Source organism: Bubalus kerabau, chromosome 6 (assembly GCF_029407905.1).
Source record: "Bubalus kerabau isolate K-KA32 ecotype Philippines breed swamp buffalo chromosome 6, PCC_UOA_SB_1v2, whole genome shotgun sequence".
Taxonomy (NCBI): domain Eukaryota; kingdom Metazoa; phylum Chordata; class Mammalia; order Artiodactyla; family Bovidae; genus Bubalus; species Bubalus kerabau.
The window spans coordinates 2,102,643-2,121,465 of record NC_073629.1 but is presented as its reverse complement, the minus strand read 5'-3'; the positions used below and the strand labels follow the sequence as shown (position 1 = coordinate 2,121,465).

Genomic DNA, 18,823 nt, shown 5'->3' with positions numbered 1-18,823 from the left:
CGCCCGAGGAGAGGCGGGAGCTGGAGGGGGCGGAGAGCAGGGAGGAGGTCTGGAGGGCGGGCGGGGGGAGGGGAGCCGGAGCGAGGGAGGGTTTATCGACCGGGCGATTTTGGTTAAAATATTCAAAATGGCGGACGGAGGAGCAGCGAGTCAAGATGAGAGTTCAGCCGCGGCGGCAGCAGCAGCAGGTAATCATTACAGCATTTTACATATTCATATTCATACTCAACCCCGGCTCCCGCTGCCCCCCCCCGCGACTTAGCATAATTTATTAGTACTCAGGATTATTATAATTAACGGCGGGGAGATGGGGGGCCAGGGAGCACGGAGCCCCCGCCGGGCGCCGAGCGGAGGGGGAAAGAGCCTCGGAGCGCCCAGGCGGAGGGGGAAGACGAGGGGCAAAGGGGGCTGCTATCCACCGCTCTCCTCCTGCCCCTAGCCCACCCCGCCGCGGGCTCGCCCGCCCGCCCGCCGGCACCGGCCCTCCTCCTCCGTCGGCCGCCGGCCGCCCGCCGCCTCCGCCTCCTCGCTGCCGAGCCCCAACCCGAGCGGGTCCGCGGCGGGGCCGCGGGGCCGGGGCAGAGGGAGAGGACAATAAAGACGTTTTACATATTCATAGCTGCTGGGCCGGCGGGGCGCGGGCGGGCGACCCGGGCCGGGCGGGCGCGGGGTGGGGGGGCGTGGAGGGCGAGACGGAGGTGGCGGCGAGCACAATGCCGGGGAGGCGGCGGGGCCGGAGTGGACCCCGGCGGCCGGACCGCCGCACGTGTCCTGCCCCCGGCGCGGGCCGGGGCGCCCCCTCCCCCGCGCTGGTGGCCGCGGGGGGCGGCCTGGAGAGCGGCCCGGGTGCGCCCGCGGACAGCGCCCGGCCCGCGCCCCGCCGCCGCACCAGGGTCCGAGCGGGGCCGAGCCCGCGGGTCACGGCCCCGGGCGCCCCGCTCATCCCCCGAACGGTGGCCTGACCGGAGGCGGGCCTGCGCTGTAGATGGGTAGGGGTGAGCGGTCCTGGGCGCTGCGAGGGGGCCTCCGGGCGGAGGGACTGGGGAGTCCGCGCCGGCACGCGCTTCGCCCCCTTGGGGGCGGACTGGGTTGAAAGCGGCCCTCGGGGAAAGTTCCCCTCCAAGGAGCAGGTCCTCTGAGGCCGTCCCATGTGCTCCAGGCCACCGGTCAGGGGTCCCAGCGGGTCCTGGGGAAGCCCCTTGTTCCCCGGCGGCCGTGGATTCTCGGGAGAGTTGAGCCGAATGAAGGTGCCTGGCGCGGTCTGAGCTCCGGGTCCCCTGCCCCACCCTGTCTGCTCCCCCCCCGCCTCTGCGCTTGACCCAGACCCGCGGGGCCGGGGGCCCTCGGGGGCCTCGCTCCCCTTCAGGCCCCAGCGGCGCCCGGAGGCCTCCCGGGAACTCGGACGTGAAGCGCTGCCCTCCTGCCCGGCCCCAGAACCGGCTGGCTGACAAGTTGATAATATTCTCGGTTTACCCCCCAACCGGTTGGGAGTTGGGTAGGGGCGGGGATCCCCCTTCCTGGGTCTCTGCCCCTGTTTTCTTGTTGGGTGCTGGGTCCTCTTATGCTCTGGTTAGCTGAACCTCTCTCATTTGAATAATGTCTAATTCGGGGAGGTTTATATTATTGAAATGGCCGCCTGGCTTTCCCCGCCTCTCATGTTTAGTAATTCAGACCTTTAATAACAGCCACTCACAGCCCAACGCCGTGTTTATATTTTACATTCGCCCCATGTGCTTTTGTGGTTCGATATGATTCTTTTTTTTTTTCCTTGGCAATCCACAGGGCTCTGAGATCAAACCCAGACTGTGCTGGGAGGATAGGGAGAGAGCTAGGCCTTGGCCCCTGTAGCAGTGGCCTAGGCCTCATGTTCTCTGCCGCCTGATTTATTTACTAATAACCAAAATGACTCCCCCTACCCCCCCAAATAACTTCCGTACGCTTACCTCTACTCCACGGGCAAAAGAAACCCTCTTGGGCGTTAGCAACTTTCAAACGGCTTCTAGCTAAGCATCAACTCTGTCGTGTTCTGTTTTATCTTAAAAAAGACTTTCTTATAGTTTGCCATAATATTGGGCCTAAGGAAAAAAATCTATGCTTTCTCATTTTCAGAGGCGAATGAAACCTATTTTGGTTTAATAAAACAAATCACTTTGTTTTCGGGCTAGTTCACCCCTGCCCCTTGACTTCTACCCCCAAGTTAAACACTTTCAGGCTTTGTAAAGATCTTCAGTATTTGTTTAAAAAAAAAAAAGCAGTAGTTTTTTTCTAGGAGTTGTAGAATAGCTAGTTATTTTAGAAGTTCCAATTAACAGCATGCTGTATTACCCTTTCAGCCTCTTCATTCTAATTTAAAATGGAGCTGATGTTAATTTTGTGCTACCACTGTTATAGACTTGCTTATTTTAATTGTAGCACTCCTGAAAACAGAAATGGGGTTATATTTTCTTTGAGTGTTTGTGTCAAGGTTAAATGAGTGAAAATAGAAGAATAAACTGAGGCATTGTGTCTACTCTGATCTTGAAACTTATTCCCTTCCCAAGCACACCCACCCCTCATCTTTAGGTTGTCAGAATTGATTTTATGTTTTGTGTAGGCTTAGAACATTTGGTCTGTGAAAGGCAGATTAACTTTTGCTATTTAAAAGAAATAATTTTGATTTGGGGGCTTTCCCTTAGTAGAGTTGTCTTTTTAATTTTGTATAGTTCTTACCTGTTTTTTAAAAGCATGGTGTGGCTTCTCCTTGGTGTTTTTTTAACCCCTGCTAGTAAAGTATCAGAGAAGAGTTGTTGAACAGCGACTTGTTTAACCTTTGAAATTATGTTAATGCACTTGATGGTCAGTTGCAAGATATATATTTTGTGAGACATTAGTCTTCAGTTTAATTGGAAATAAAATTCTGGATTTGATGGGCTAAAAACAAGCCAATTTCAAATACCAGTTCTCACTTTTTTTTTTTTTTTCTGTTACTGCCAATAGGCAGGGCCTGAATGCAGCAGGAAAAAAGAATCTGCCACTTTCATGAGAATGTTCAGGTGAATAACTGCTTCAGAGACCTGAAGCATGAGGTTGGATGGACAGAAAACAGTAACATGATTTCGTGCCTTAAATAGCGTATGTTTTTGCACCCGATTCTGAAGATGTGGTCAAACTGATGATGTCATTGGACAGAGGACAAGGTGCAGTTAATTTGATTTATTGTCCTGAGGTGAAGTGTAGCAATGAAACCTTCTCATAGGGAAACCATTTATCTCAGGACAATTTCCTTTATAGCTGCAATTTAACCACTACCGAGGCTGCAAATATTTTATCCAAGATGATAAAATGCACATTGCATTTTACAAACAAAATTTCTTTCTTACAATTATTGTGATACAGGAAAGGGTGAGTATTGTTAACTGGCCTTATATTTTGGTTGGCTTCCCATGCTGTTGTAAAAATTCATTTCCTAAAATTCTCAATTGGGGACCATGGTTTTAAATAAGTATAATCATAGAAATGATCCATAAGTATGCCTGTTTTAGATAGGTTTTTTTATAATCCCCCAAACTCTAGTAAGAAGCTATATTTCTTGGTATAGTTTCTTCAAAGCATCGCTCAGAATAAAGGAAAGATCATATTTGGCTTAGAACCTGTTAAAGTGAGTAGAGTGAACTTGAAGAGGATGAGGGTTGTATATTCTGTTAGGTTGAAATTATAGTGTTTAAGGTAAAATACTTAACAGGAAAGCATGTGCTTTGCAAACAGTTTTTTTTTTTTTTTTTTTTCAGAATTCTTTTTGGATTGTCTTGATTTAGTCTGGACAAGTTTGTGCATTTTATTTTGATTGATTAGTGATTTTTAAATTGTTTCACTGTGAGGTATGAATGCATAAATGCTTTTTAACCTATTAAATTTTCCTGTCAGACATTTTCCATCTTATTTTTAACTAGTTTATCTTAAAGTGATGATTAAAATATCCTGGGAATGTAGTGGAGTTGTGATTTATTCATGCCTCTGTCGGTGTGAGAGGAGAGTCATCGAGTATTTTAGGGTTAGGGTTAGGGTGAGGCCTGCATGAGTTTATGGCCTGCTTCTCTCCTTTTGCATATGTCAGGTGGCTTCCCACAAGTTTTCGGAAAAGCCATTGTGACTTCCTTCTTTCTTGCCCCGTCTAGTAATTATAATGGTACTTTTGAACTTAGGTCTTGAAAATTTATGTGACAGCTGACCAAATATTTTAATTTCCAAGAGGACCGTTCTTCCAAGGCATTACTGTTCAAGTCATTTTTAACCTTGACCCCCAAACTAATTTCCAGTTCCTTTCATTTTGACATTGTCAAAAATCCCAGTCGTCAAGGAAGAAACAGTGACTATTATTCCAGGTTGAGTGGTACAGTATTCTGGCATATTTTAGATTTATTACTCTCTGCTTTGATAAGCAATATAAAGAAGAAATAAAATGTGTCTCATTACTGCATAGTTTGAAGTAATTGTTAATCTGTTATTCATGTGCTCAGTGGATCTTGGAATAAGTTTACGGTTCAGAATGTTAAATTGCTCTTATAAAGCCACCAGAGATGTTTAAAGGAGCCTTGTATATCTTAAGCAGGTGGTTCTAAAATGACATAACTGGAAATTTGAATGTTGCCTTTCACAAGTATTTTCCATTAAGAATGAAACAGTTTCTTGAATTTGTATTGCTTGATCTTGAGTTTAGGTGTGTGGGTTTGTATGTTTAAGTTGTGTTTTTAAAATTGGTCTCTCACTTTCATGAACGTCTGTCCCTTTGTACTAGGAAGACTATAATGTAGTAGTGATTCCCTTAATGTTATCAGTTAATTTTTTAACGTTGAAAGCCGACAGCTTTAGTCTTCTTTCAAGCCCTATTAAAATTAATTTTCTTTTAAAATACTGGTGTGTGACTGTCAGTGTTGGTTCAGTTACAGTTTTTGTAATTAGTAAAGACTTACTAGGAAGCCTAATTTTAGGCAGGAATGTGTTTCCTAGTGGAAATGATTGTGTTTGGGAATATTCAAACAATTATTGTTTACAGAACAGAGCAAATCACAGGCAAAACATGTCCCCTTTTGGTCACCCGTGTTTCTGTTGTCTCCTTTAATGTTAAATGCCTGAGCAAACATGTTTATTACTTATTTCTTCAAGGAAATCTAATATTAGGCATGAGAGTGTAGATTTGATTGTTATACATTTGCCTTATCTGAGTTTCTGTATCCCTCCTGAATGAGTTCTTTCCTCGTTTTCCTCTTTATAGGAAACTCTTTGGACCAGAATTTTGCTTAATTCTTATCTTGATTGTGTTGCTTAAAAATGTCTTTTTGAGTGGAGTCAATATTGAAAGATGTAATACTTACGGTTCACAGATTACTTATCCATCTTCTTTTGCCAAATATTTTTGCACATTGTTGGCGTTTTTGGATACCTTAGATTTATATTTCTTCTTAGGAATTAATTGATTTTATTTTGTACTGAAATACTTCTAACTGTGCTCTAAACTGGCAATGAGCCCTTATAAACTCTTTGAGCAGTAATAGCAATGGAAACAAAAATAGCGTGAGTGGAGCCAGTGCTTGACTTACTGATCCATGTACAGTATGTTTAGAATTTGGAATATGAGAATTGTCTTGAGTTTCAGAACCTCTGATTTGAGGAAGTTCTTTATGTATAATACACGTAGTTTTACTGTGGGATATTAATTTACTGAGCATTGATAAGGTATCTTATTTGTATTTAGTGACTGATAAAATGCTTTTGTTTTTAATTTTTTTTTCCCAGTTAAGCAAATACTCAAGTTTTCAGTGCTGCCTAGATTTTATAGATTTATACAGACGTAGCAATCAGCAAAAGAAAAATCAGCAAACCTCTAGATTTATCAGATTCTTTTTTTTTTTTTAAGTACTATACAGGAAACTAGATACTCATCCAGAAGAGGATACGTAATAATTAATTTTTAGAGTGACAGTGTGAAGCACAAAACTTGGCTCACTATGAGTGTTGGTAGTAGCTTTACTCAGCCTGTGATATTGAAAGTCATTGCAAGTACCGTTTAATTTATCACTTGTTCTATTTCATAATTCTTTGTGTAACTTTATTGGTTTTTATGTTGGAATCATAGCTCTAGCATGTAAAGTTAATCATTAAATCAGTAAAATAATAAAAATTATGATAGACCTTTTTTTTTTTTGGACTGGTGAGCCTTTGTTTACAATAGAAGATGCAAACAGGAATGGCTAGGAAGTGAACATTATGTTGTGTATGTTAAACAGCTCAATTATTTTTAACATGTGGTCACCTCAAGTTGTACTGACTAGCTTTGTAATCTGCAGAATGAATATATATTTTAGAGAAAAGTGACTTAACTATTTTCTTGCTTTAGTATACTTTTTAAAATAGTCTGCTTAGTATTAAAAATGCTTTTTTTTTTGCTGATTAATGCTGCAGTAGGCAAGTATATTTTAATCAGTCTTTTAAAAATAATTATTTAAACATTTCTAAGCTTTCAAAAATATATATGCTGCTTTGTACCTGGTCCCTATGCCACTTGTCTTTGAGGCTAACAAGGGAATATAAGACTCTGCTGTGGAGTTTATACTTAGCAGGGAAAATTTTAAAGCAGTGTATCTACCGTCAACCCTCTATATTGGTGAGTTTGTTATCCGTTAATTCAGCCAACTACAGATCGAAAATAATGGAAAATATTCCAGCAAGTTCCAAAAAGCAGAACTTAAATTTGTTGCATCCTGGCAACTATTTACTTGGCATTTACATTGTATTAGGTACTGTAAGTAATCTAAAGGTGATTTAAAGTATATGAGGATGTGCATAAGTTACATGCAAATGTTGCACACCCCTGGGTTTTGGTATCTGTGAAGATTCTGGAACCAATCACCTGTGGATAGCAGGGGATGGTTGTAGTTACATATTAAAATATATAATGGATAATAATGGTCAGAGTAGAGATCAGGTCTGTCCAAGTTAGTAGGAACCAAAACATCCTAGAATGGTTAAAGCTGGAAGGTAATTTAGGTACAGTGTATCTTAAAACCTTTACAGATGAGACAGTATTCTCACAGAGGGTGGTGGTTTAGTGACTTGCCCACAGTCTCTTAACTGTTGAGTAAAGAAGACTTTTAGTCTTCTCCTCCCCCTGCCCCATCTCTCCCTCTACCACATTGCTGCTAGTCAGAGAAGACTTTTAGTAGGAGGTGAGATTTTTAAGATTTTGTGTGCAGGGAGGCTGTTAGAGGTTTTTGAAGTAAGGAATTCTGTGATAAAAGCAGCGTTCTGGGATTAACATGGTGGTGTGCAGGACCTTTTGAAATAGGAAGGGAGGGATTTGGGTCCATGGAAACCAGTATATAAAAGTCAGGGTATGTGGTTTTTGACTAATTAAGCTATGGAGATTGTTGTTGTGTAGTTGCTAAGTTGTGTCTGACTCTTTTGCGACCCCATGGACTATAGCTCACCAAGCTTCTCTGTTAATGGGGTTTCCCAGGCAAGAATACTGGAGTGGGTTGCCATTTCCTTCTCCAGGAGATCCTCCCCACCCAGGGATTGAACCTGGGTCTCCTACATTGGCAGGCAGATTGTTTACTGCTGAGCCACCAGGGAGATACAAACATTATATAATAAAACAATTACCGTACGTCAAAAGGCTTTCAGTCTAATAGTGATGTAATGAAAATAGATAATTCATAGATGTTGAGAATGTTCAGTTACTGTGCACGGAATAAGGACCTTTGGGAGAAATTCTTGCCGGTCTTTACAGTAAGAACTTTTTTATTTCTGACCAATGATTTTGTTTTTAGTCTTTGGGACACTGAACTAATTGACTTTATTTCCTTTTCAAATCAAACTACACTGTTTAGACCACGTTACCAACCTGAAAACTTAGATAAGCAATTATAGCATCCATTTTTCTTAGCCTCATTCCCAGATCATGTTAGGTCCTTACCTTTTGTTTTGCATTTCTTTTATTGCTTCCACCTTTAAACTCTTGTTATTTTGTGTTTTATGTGGTCTATCTTATATCCTTTGTGGAGCAAAGCAGGTATAGATAAAATTATAAAATTACCGGTAATCATAGCATAATGATTCTGTCTATATTTTTATAGTACCTTAACATTTATGGTGGTACTCTTATTTCCGTTAACTTGTGTGCTCCTTTCAGGCAAAAATTATTATACCCATTTTACAGTTGAGTAAAATAAAGCTTAGTTTAAATGACTCTCCCAAGGTCATGTGCTTAATCAGCACTCAGCGTGTTTGGGGGCTGGCGGGACTTCCAGGTCGGCTGTTACTGAGGCCTCACACTGCAAAGTGGTAGAAGGCAGGCTGAGATTCTTTTCTGGAAAGCTCTGCGTGTCAGGCGTTGATGGTGTAGGAGTTTGGATTTCACTTGCTTGGCAGTAGGAGTCATTGAATATTTTTGTTCTGTACTGAGCCATAATCAAAGTTCTTAATTTAAAGTGTTTAAAAGCAGGTAATTAGAGTCAAAGGGATACCAGGGTTTTGAGCTTAGAGCATCAAAAGCAGTGCTGTGAACAGAAGTAGGGAAGTTGGAAGAGAGAGCCATTTGGGGGACTAGGCAATGAATTCAATTTTAGACATGTCATTTGAGACATAATTGGGTGGTTTTCATGGGGTTACACGTTTATTGTGAAAATCAACAAAGTGTTACAGAGTTAAATTGTGTGTGTGTGTGTTTTGCTCAATCGTGTCCAACCCTTGCAACCCCATGAACTGGGGCTCCTCTGTCCATGGGATTTCCAGGGAAGAAGACTGGAGTGGGTTGTCATTTCCTTCTCCAGGGATATCTTCCTGATCAAAGGATCGAACCCTCGTCTCCTGCATTTCAGGCAGACTCTTTACTATCTGAGCCATCAGGGAACTCATACTAATAATAGGATTTGAGATTTATGTTCATGCCACTGTGTGTGGACTGAGTATTCAGTCTCAACACGGTGAATTCTAGGCCTCTCATTTTGCCTTTGCCCCTGGCTTCTGTAGTGGTTTCAATAATAAGATGGTGATAATACCAGTGTTACAGGGATGCTGTGGGGAGTTACACATTGATAGCAGAAGCATTTTTTAAAGTTCTGTAATAGTTTTTCTTACATGAGCACAAGAGTAAATTTAGCAGTTATTATTATTTGTGCTGCTGTAGAGAGGGAGCTTTTAAATTGATTCTGTGGGACACCATACTTCAGGTTGTACATTCCCATGTGTAACCTGCATCTTGGAAGAAGGAGGTACTCCCTTAATACTCTTTCAGAAGCTATATAGTGAGGTATTATTGCATTGTAGCAAACATAAACTTGTCCTTGATTTCAAGGCATTCTGTTATCTCGCCCCTACCCCTGCCTATACATTCTTATCTTTTACTACTTCCTTAAAGAGCATGACTCAATAATTCCAATAGAAAGTACCCTTTATAGTCAATTTAGTCGCTCAGTCCTGTCCGACTCTTTGCAGCCCCATGGACTGCAGCACGCCAGGCTTCCCTGTCCATCACCAACTCCTGGAGCTTGCTCAAATTCATGCCCATCGCCCTTTATGTCCCTTTATAGGCCCACCACAAACAGTGTTTCTTTTAACAGGTTTTAATTTTTTAAAAAATCACCTTAAAACTTGGTCTTGAAGAGCTATTCTGGGAAGGTGGCTTTATTTATTTTGAAGTGTGGACTCTCCTCTCCCCGTCACAGTTCTGTCACATGACCTGAAAGTAAGCCCACTGTCTTGGTCAGTCTTGTGTCTGGGACACTCTGAGAACTTTTGCTCACGGGCTCACACCGCCCCCTCCCTTGGAATGTTGTGGTGTGTTTGTGGTACAGTGAAAGCAGCATGGAAGGTTGGAAGACCTGGGCTGTCCATCTCTAACTAGCTTTGTGACTGGGACAAGTTACTTCACCACTGATTTTTTTTTTTTTTTTCTTTATTTGCGTATGTAAAAGTTTTCAAACAAAAGGCCATTGGAGTCATTTTCAAAACGAATTTTAGACAGAAGCTTAATGTTAAAAGTAAGAGTGGAGCTCTTCTGATTGAGGAAGGCGCAGGGGCAGGGAAAACATCTCCCTCTGCTCTCCACAGTGACCCTGTAGACCCCTTCATAGGCTCTTAGAACCTGCTGGTGCACTGTTTGAAACTGGTTACCCTTATTTATTATACAGGCCTGTCTAGTTGTTATTCTGTCTCTACCCCTGTGCTTCTGTCCTACTTTTGTCTGAACTCAGCACTTCATTTGTGTTCATTTAGCTAATTTAGCACTTCATTATACACAGTCTTATTTTCTTCACTAATTGAGTTTTATAAGTAAATCTTGTCTATTCCTAAGAGCCTTGAGAGAGGGAACACGCTGCTAGAGACAGTCGACAGTTAGCAAATGATGCTTGATTGATTAAATTAGAGGTTCTCAATATTTTGCAATACTTTGATCACCTGATGTGAAGAACCCCGATGCTGGGAAAGATTGAAGGCAGGAGGAGAAGGGGATGAGAGAGGATAAGATGGTTGGATGGCATCACTGACTGGATGGATAGCAGTTTGAGCAAGCCCCAGGAGTTGGTGATAGACAGGAAAGCCTGGTGTGCTGCAGTCCATGGGGTCGAAAAGAGTCAGACACGACTGAGTGACTGAACTGAGTCTTTGCTGGGATAAGACTTGCCCATGGAACTTTTTCAGCATGCAGAGGCCCAGACCTTACCTTCCGAGTTTCTAGTAAAGTAGAGGTCTGGCAAGTCATAGTTTTTAAAAGTTTGTAAAAAATAATTCAGTTACTTTGAATTTGTTGCATTTCAAGATTATTGCTTAGAATATTTTGAATTGTGGTTCTCAGTGGACTGTGGAGTCTTCATAGTGAAAAGACAGAGAACTAGGAAGCTTGGATCCTTCCTCTGTTTGTAGCACTATCTGGCTTTATGATATTGAACAAATCTCTTAACTTTTCTGGCCCATAGGGTTCTAAATTGACGAATTGTGTTTTATTTTCATATTTTGTTTTTCTTTTTAAGCTGTGGAATTCTTCAAAAGCATCTGTTTTGGTGAAGACCAGTAAACACAACAGATACTTTGGCTTTCATTTGAATACCATTTTAATAAACATATAAAGAATATAGAACATGGTAGGCTCGATCCTATCTTGGCAGTAGAGCTAAAATATATGGGGAGTCTGAAAATGTAATATTTAGATTTTAAACTTGAAACATCTTTCTAGAATGTGAATGAATGAACAAGGACAGTAAGCCTATCAGGAGCTGTAATAATTCTTGTGAACATAAAGTGGATTATAATTAACCAATCAGACTGGTCCTTCTGCATTGATTTAATTCAGTAAATACAGAGTTTTCTTCTGTTCCTTGCCATGCACACCACACTGGAGAAAGAGTAGTGAGTAAGACACAGACTGCCCCTGTCCTCTGAAATCTTATAGTCTATTGGGCAAGTCATACATTAAATAACACTGTTTATAGTTAATTGAGTAAAATACGGGAGATTCAGAATACTCTGAATAAGATAAGGACACCTAATCAGGACAAGAGGATTTAGGAAGGGCTTCCTGAGGAAGCAGTGTTTACACTTGAGACCTGAAGGGTGACTGTAAGTTATCAGTTCAAGTCTGGGAGTAGGAAGTGGGATTGAAAATGTTATAAGCAAAGGAAGCAATATATATGTGATTTTTGACACCAGTGCTGGTTACTAAGCTTCACGTGCATTTTCCCGTTAGTCTTCACAGTGACCCCACGAAGCGTGTTTTTTGTCATTCATCCTCGTCATCTTTCAGCTAAGAAAGCTGCAAAGAGGCTAAGTGGTACACCTAGGTCTCTGACCTTTTGGATGCAATTAAGAGCATTATTATGCTCTTAACCATTAATTTCTGCTTCCAGTCAAATTGAATGATGAACTGTTTAGCAGTTATTATTTTTGAGTTTATCCTTAGTGCTCTTATGCAGTTTCCGGTTCCAGATCGTGTGGTCTAGAATCAATAGTGCATTTATCTCTATCTTGCAGTTTGGGGAGATGGACAGTTGATCAGCAGATCTAATGTTAACCTAGCTTTCAGGCATCTCCAGTTGTTGATTATAAAAATATTCTGAAGCTGGCTGTATGTAGATTGTTGATTCTGGTGATCCATAAAGCTTGAACACTTTGAAATTATACTTTAAAACTGAAGCTACTTGCAGATGTTAACATCCAGATAATTTTCATTTGGGGCATCATTTATATTCTTCTGTTGGCTAGATTAGGAAGTCAGGACATGTATTTAAAATATTTGAGTGTTTCTCCAGTGAGTTGTGACTTAAAACTGATATGCTGGCAAGTGCCGGGAGTTTGTTTATCACTCCCTTCCCCCAGCAAGCTGTAACTGAGCCAGCTTTCAGTTGAAGAAACATGACAGTTGCTTATTTTTTCTGATGAGAAGTCAGTCATTTAATGGTACTGGTATTCCCTATCATGTATAGCACGTTTAATTCTTCCCCGTATCACCCTGTTCTTTGTTACAGTGTTTGCGTGTGAAACATTTTTTCTTCACAGTGCATAGTCATTGCCCTCTATGTGCTGCTTCATGCAGTCAGCCAAGAAGGCTGTTTTAGCAGCCTGTAGTATATATTAATTCATATGTCAGTCACTGTTACTTAGAAAGGAATTGGTGAAAATCCTCTGGTGTCACGAGAGACATCGTAAACATCACTAAAGCCTGAGAAGACAAATTAACAATTTTATGAGGGTTACTGGAAGAAATCATGGTGTAACTTCAGAGAATTAGAGTGTAGTGTCAGCACCATCGGCGGTTCTTGGTACTGGAATCACGTCTGAATAGTGCTGTCCTGCTGTAAGACCCAGGGTGGTGCTGGGTCAGCGCCTGAGCCCCTTCCCTGGAATGTTCTCGTGCGCGCGCCTCCACTCGCATACCTCAGGTGTGCCTGCCCCCCTCCTGTATGTGTGGCTGCTGTTTAGTTGCTAAGTTGTATCCAATTCTTTTGCAGTCCTGGAGACTGTAGCCCGCCAGGGTCCTCTGTCCAAGAGATTTGCCACTTAAGAATATAGGAGTGGTTTGCCGTTTCCTTTCCTACTTATATGTGTGTACCTAATTCAAAAAGGAGTCAGTGTGCATCCTGCTTCTTTTTTTCTTGTAAACATGTCATCATATTTTAGGTTTACCCAGGTAAATAAACCTTTTTATTTGTTAAGTACAACCTCTGGGTAATTTCAGGGCTTCTCTGATATCTCAGATGGTAAAGAATCCGCCTGCCATGCGGGAGACCTGGGTTTGATCCCTGGGTTGGGAAGTTCCCCTGGAGAAGGAAATGGCAGCCTACTCCAGTATTCTTGCCTGGAGAATCCCATGGACAGAAAAGTCTGATAGGTTGTAGTTCATGGGGTCACAGAGAGTTGGACACAACTGAGTGACTGAACTGAACTGAGCAACTAAGCACTGGGTAAGTTCAAGGCTAACTCCCCCCACCCTTTTTTTTAAAGATCTTTGAACTTCATTTAGTTGAGTAACTTCTAGTGGCATAAATAACAAACAATAAACTGATTGTTGAATTGTTATTCAGGGTAGCTGTAACTGATCAAGGGTGAGTGATCTTAGGTTAATCAGAGAGACCCAGTGAAGTCAGTAGCGGGGCAGTTTTCACCTTCTCTTATGAGACTGGAAAATATTGACATGTCTGCAGCTTTCAGTTCTTCAAAACTCACCTAACCTGCCCTTTTACCTAGTAATTTTTTTTTTTACAAATATCCTTCCATACCTTACCTAATCCTTTTTAATGGTTGTATTTTATTGTATTGATGCATCAGCTTATTTACTTGTTTCTTTTGGATGTATGTTAAATTTTTTCTGTAATTATGTTATAAGCATCCATCTACAGTGTTTTATTTTTTTAAGATAAATTCTTAGGAATAGAATTATAGCATTTAAAAAATACGTTAAAAATTTTTGTGTGTGTTGTCAGATTGCTCTTGAGAGAGGTACCATTCTGTGTTTTTATCTATAGTACATATTTTATCTATAGTATTTAATAGTATCAGTTTCCCCCCAGTGTCTTTTTAAACTTTTGGATGTACTGATAGATGAAACATTGTTTTAATTTTCATATTTTTGCTATAAGTCAAACATTTAATTACATTTTAATTTCTTTTTCTGTATATTTTTCAAATATAATGTAAAACAGTGACTTGTTACTCTTGTATTGCTGTAGTTCTGACCCTTTTATGAAAATTTATAACTTCTTAAATACTCTCTTTTCATGAGTACCCCCCTCACTACACACACATCTTTTGAATAGCATAAGTTTAGGGATGAGGGGAGAGCTGGGGTCATGCCTTGGGAAGACTTAAGCATTCTTCCTCAGCCTCCCTAGTATCCCCCATAACATGAGTTAGTATGTTTCCCTGTTTCTATAGACCCTATCCTGGCATCTTAGTTGCCACTTTTAATTATCGGTTAACTTGTTCCTCTGTTTTGTAGTAACTTAAGCTCTATACTCTTAGGGGCTTTTTACCCCAGGCATGTAGCAGGTGTGTTGTTGCTGTTCAGTTTGTCTGACTTCTTGTGACCCCATGGAGTGCGGCATGCTCAGCTCCTCTGCTGTTCACTGTCTCCTGGCATTTGCTTCAGTTCATGTGAATCAGTGTTTCGATTGAGCCATGCCTTGCGCTGCACAAAAATGTTTCTTTTAGTAGAGGGGAATTAGAATGAGCCTAATTTTTTACTCTGCCTGTTCTGAAGAAATTCTGGTTTTTAATCAAATGTTTAGGATGAAGAAGAATTGGAAAGAAATTCAAGTTGGAAAGTCTAGGAATTTATTTACTCCCATCTCATCCTCTGCCACTGCCTTCTCCTTTTGCCCTCAATCTTTCCCATCATCAGGGTCTTTTCCAATGAGTCAGGCGGCCAAAGTATTGGAGCTTCAGCATCAGTCCTTCCAATGAATATTCAGGGTCAATTTCCTTTAGAATCGATTGTTTTAACACGTTTGCTATGTATTTGGTGCTCAACAAATATTTATTGAATGAACTTTTTTTTTTTTTTTTTGATTCTCAGATTTTCATCTAGCAATGTATCTCTAATAGCAGAGGAGAATGAACTTGTATCCTGAGAGAGCCTGGGGCTATATCACACCAAGGAAAAAACTGTGGTGGCCTCTAATAGTTTAAAATTTTCATCTATGAGTATTTTCTTTCATAATATGTTGATAATTTGTTTTATATAACAAATATTTTAAATTATTCAATTTTTGAGTAAAATTTACTTTCTAGGAAGAGAAGCATATCTATGATTTTGAGTACTCTGCCAGAGATCCTTGCCAAATCAGTCTCCTTACCAAGGAAGAGTATGAAGTGAAAAGAGCTTCAATTCTGGAACCAAACAGATGTGGGTTTGAATCCTGGCTTTGCCACCTCCTGGCTGTGGGTCAGTGGGCTGGTGGGCTAGTTATTCAGCCTCCTCGTAGTACTTTACAGAATTATCTGTTTAACAAGTTTATCACAGCAGATATTTGATGCCTACAGTTGTGGCATTGTGCTGTTTGCCAGGTTTGTGATCGTAATAATCCTGTGTTTGCCTTCATGGAGCATCAGGTGTGTCTAGGTTCTCTTCCTTGTGACTGTTGACCCTCCTTCCCCTGGATCTGTTGCTGATTTCCCGTCCACTTAGGAGTGATTCAGCAACAACCAAGTCTTATTTATCTGGAATCAACTGGTGTGCAGACTAACCATAGTTTAAAAGAAATAGTGCCTTTTTGAAAGAATACGAAATGACCAGCAAAAGCATCTGCATATATTCTGTGTGATCTCTCATTGACCCCTGCCTGGTAACCTTAAGTTCTACATGTATGTACCCGCTTGGTAGTCATGTCCTTTATTGGCCACCGTCTGTTAGCTGCTCATTCATAAAGAGGGGATAGTTGCAGGTCAGCTGTGGCACTGTGGTCCTGGAGAGCAGGGCCATGCCTTGCGCTGCACAAAAATGTTTCTTTTAGTAGAGGGGAATTAGGGTGAGCCTAATTTTTTATTCTGCCTGTTCTGAAGAAATTTTGATTTTTAATCAGATGTTTAGGATGAAGAAGAATTGAAAAGAAGTTCAAGTTGGAAAGTCTAGGAATTTATTTACTCCCTGTGAACTTGGTCCCACGTGGCGCTAGTGGTAAAGAACCTGCCTGCCAGTGCAGATTAGACATAAGAGACGCTGGTTCGATCCCTGGGTAGGGAAGATCCCCCGGAGAAACTGGAGTGGATTACTCCAGTACTCTTGCCTGGAGAATCCCAGGGAGGGAGAAGCCTGTTGGGCTACAGTCCATGGGGTTGCACAGAGTCAGACACAACTGAAGCGACTTAGCACACAGCATGAACTTGGTACTGACAGGACCTAAAATCATTCCAGTGCTAGACTGAGCTGGGATCTAACCTCCCAGCAAGTTTGGTGTTTTCTGGGTGTGAGGAACAGGGAATTTCAGGAAGCTGATGGTGGGAGAAGGGTAATTTAACTTCTGAATGGAAATTTCTCAACAATATCATGTGTGAACCCTGGTTGACATACAGCAGTGATATCATTGTAGAGTCACTTGGTGGCTAGGAAAGATGACAGTGACCTTGAAGAAAGAGGCTGCCTAGCAAACTCAGGATCATGCATCTTGTGGAGTTTAAACACCTGCCTACATTATGCCAAGTAATTGGAAAGCTGAGGGGTCAGTAGACTCAGATTGTTGCAATGGATAGGGTTTTTCCTCGTATTTGGGGGTAGGGAGAAGAGCTCAGATAAGACACAGGTTATAATAACAGTCCGTTTGTTTTTCCCTTTTGGTCATTTTTATCGAGTAATTTTTATGTTTTCTTTGTCAATTATGACTTTTGTTTTTACTATTTTGAGCGATACCTGTGAAATAATATTTCTAAATATTATAAGTAACTTGAGATTTACAATAGGTTCCAGTTTACACAAAGCCATTTTTAACTACCATTGTTCCAATTTGTATAAATAAAAAAAAATTAAAAAAATTATTAGCGATGTTCTCTGATCTTTCTTCTGCCCCCCTTCTTAATTTCCCTTTTCTGATTTCCCCAGTTAACTGAGCATTGTCTGGTTTTTATTTTTTTAAATCTGTGTATCATACTCTTGAAATCCTTCCACTCCCTTGACTTCTCATGTGATTTTGTTTTCTGTTGCACTAAATTTAAAAACATTTTCCATATGATGCATTACTGCAAGCTTCATCCATTTGTTGCTTTTTTGTTCACCCCAAAATTTAAGGTGGTTTGTAGAGGTTTATGAACTGTAGCAAGAAATGCAAAATAAAAATATAAAATAAAAATTCTAATATAAAAATCTAATATTTGCTTTCACAGATATTTCTCTAAGCTTCATTGTAGACGGTGCCAAAAAAACCCTCAATCTATGTTCATAATATTTGAAAGCAAACAAACTTGTGGTTTAAAAAAGTGGAGTTTCTGACACTTAAGATCAGAAGGAAGTTGCTCCTCACAGGCCTTGTAGACAGGACCCCATGTAATACAGTGAGCAGTGGCCTCACAGCAGTCGCACTGTGCCTGCACCAAGGAACTTCCCAAGGCCCCGCCATGGGCCAAGATGCCTGATCATTGGGCAGATGAGGATGATTCAGAACGGTGTGGCAGAGAGTTTATAATGATTACAAGGATGGAAATGTTGCATATCCTTTAGGCAGTCTCCCACAAGTGTTCTTTCTCTTCAGTTTTGTATAGATTATAAGCTCTGTGAGGATAGCAGATCTCTTTTGTTCACATTAGTACAGAGTTACCGGCACAGTGTTGGTTACTGAGTCTTTTCAGAGTACATATGCACTGAGTTTGAAATTGAAGGTAGAGTTTTGTTCAGGGAGACCTTAGCTGCTCAGGCAACACCTCAAGGGTTAATACCATATGGCAGGCTCATTGGAGGCCTGGTTCTCAGAAACTTGATTTCGTTACCATTCTTATGGGTAATTGAGTTCAAAAGAACTGATTCTTGATGAGCAAATACAGGATGGACAGAAATAGAAGCAATGCCTGTTTGTGTTAACCTATGAACCTGTTATGAGAAATACAATTGCAGAGTGTACCAGAACTCTTGATCATTCAGCAGTACATTGCCTCATTTTACCAGAAGCCAAATTGCAGTCAGGAGAGTTGCCTAATGACTTTTTTTTTGGTCAAGGCTAAGAAAATAATTACACTAATGGTTAGGACATACTTTCTCTGCTGGTTAGGATGTATTTTGCCTTGAACAGTGCTGGGCACATCCTGAAAATTTTTGTTCTCTAGGCTTCCTATTCCTGTTTTTAATTGTTTGCCACTGATAGAAAGAGGCACTAGGTTAAATAGTCTATTTAAAAGCTGTTTTTAAGTAAGGGAGAAAGTTGAAGTTTGATATTTGTATTGTTTGTGGATCTCAACTCCCTGTGGTATTCTTGTTTACCATGCTGTTAAGGCACAGTTAACTCTCAGTTACGATAAGTGATGTTTATCTTAAATAGTTTCCATTGCTTTGACAGAATAAAGGCACGCATGTTCAGTCACTCAGTTTTGTCCCACTGTGCGACCTCACGATCTGTAGCCTGCCAGGCTCCTCTGTCCATGGGGTTTTCCTGGCAGGAATACCGGAGTGGGTTGGCATTTCCTCCTCCAGGGGATCTTTCTCACCCAGGGATTGAACCCACATCTCCTGCATTGGTAGGCGGATTCTTTACCGCTGAGCCACCTGGGAAGCCAGACTAAAAGAGACGATCTAATAAAGTGCTGTCTATAGACAGCAATTCAGGTGTAATGGATGTGTGCACTGTAATTGTGCATAGACAGAGTAAGTGCAGTG

The 18,823-nt window shown here is 41.1% G+C and overlaps 1 protein-coding gene across 4 annotated transcripts in view; it reads left to right on the top strand.

Moving 5' to 3' along the window:
- Positions 1-18,823, top strand: part of POU2F1 (POU class 2 homeobox 1) — a 399,485-nt gene that overhangs the window by 185,966 nt on the left and 194,696 nt on the right. For 3 of the 4 annotated variants that reach the window (XM_055587185.1, XM_055587184.1, XM_055587187.1), the window contains one exon: positions 121-188. In XM_055587185.1, coding sequence (XP_055443160.1) covers positions 128-188 — 61 coding nt within the window. In that variant the 5' untranslated portion in view covers positions 121-127. Of the gene's footprint in view, positions 1-120; positions 189-18,823 lie in introns of those variants that run through there. The other variant, XM_055587186.1, reaches the window with a different exon arrangement.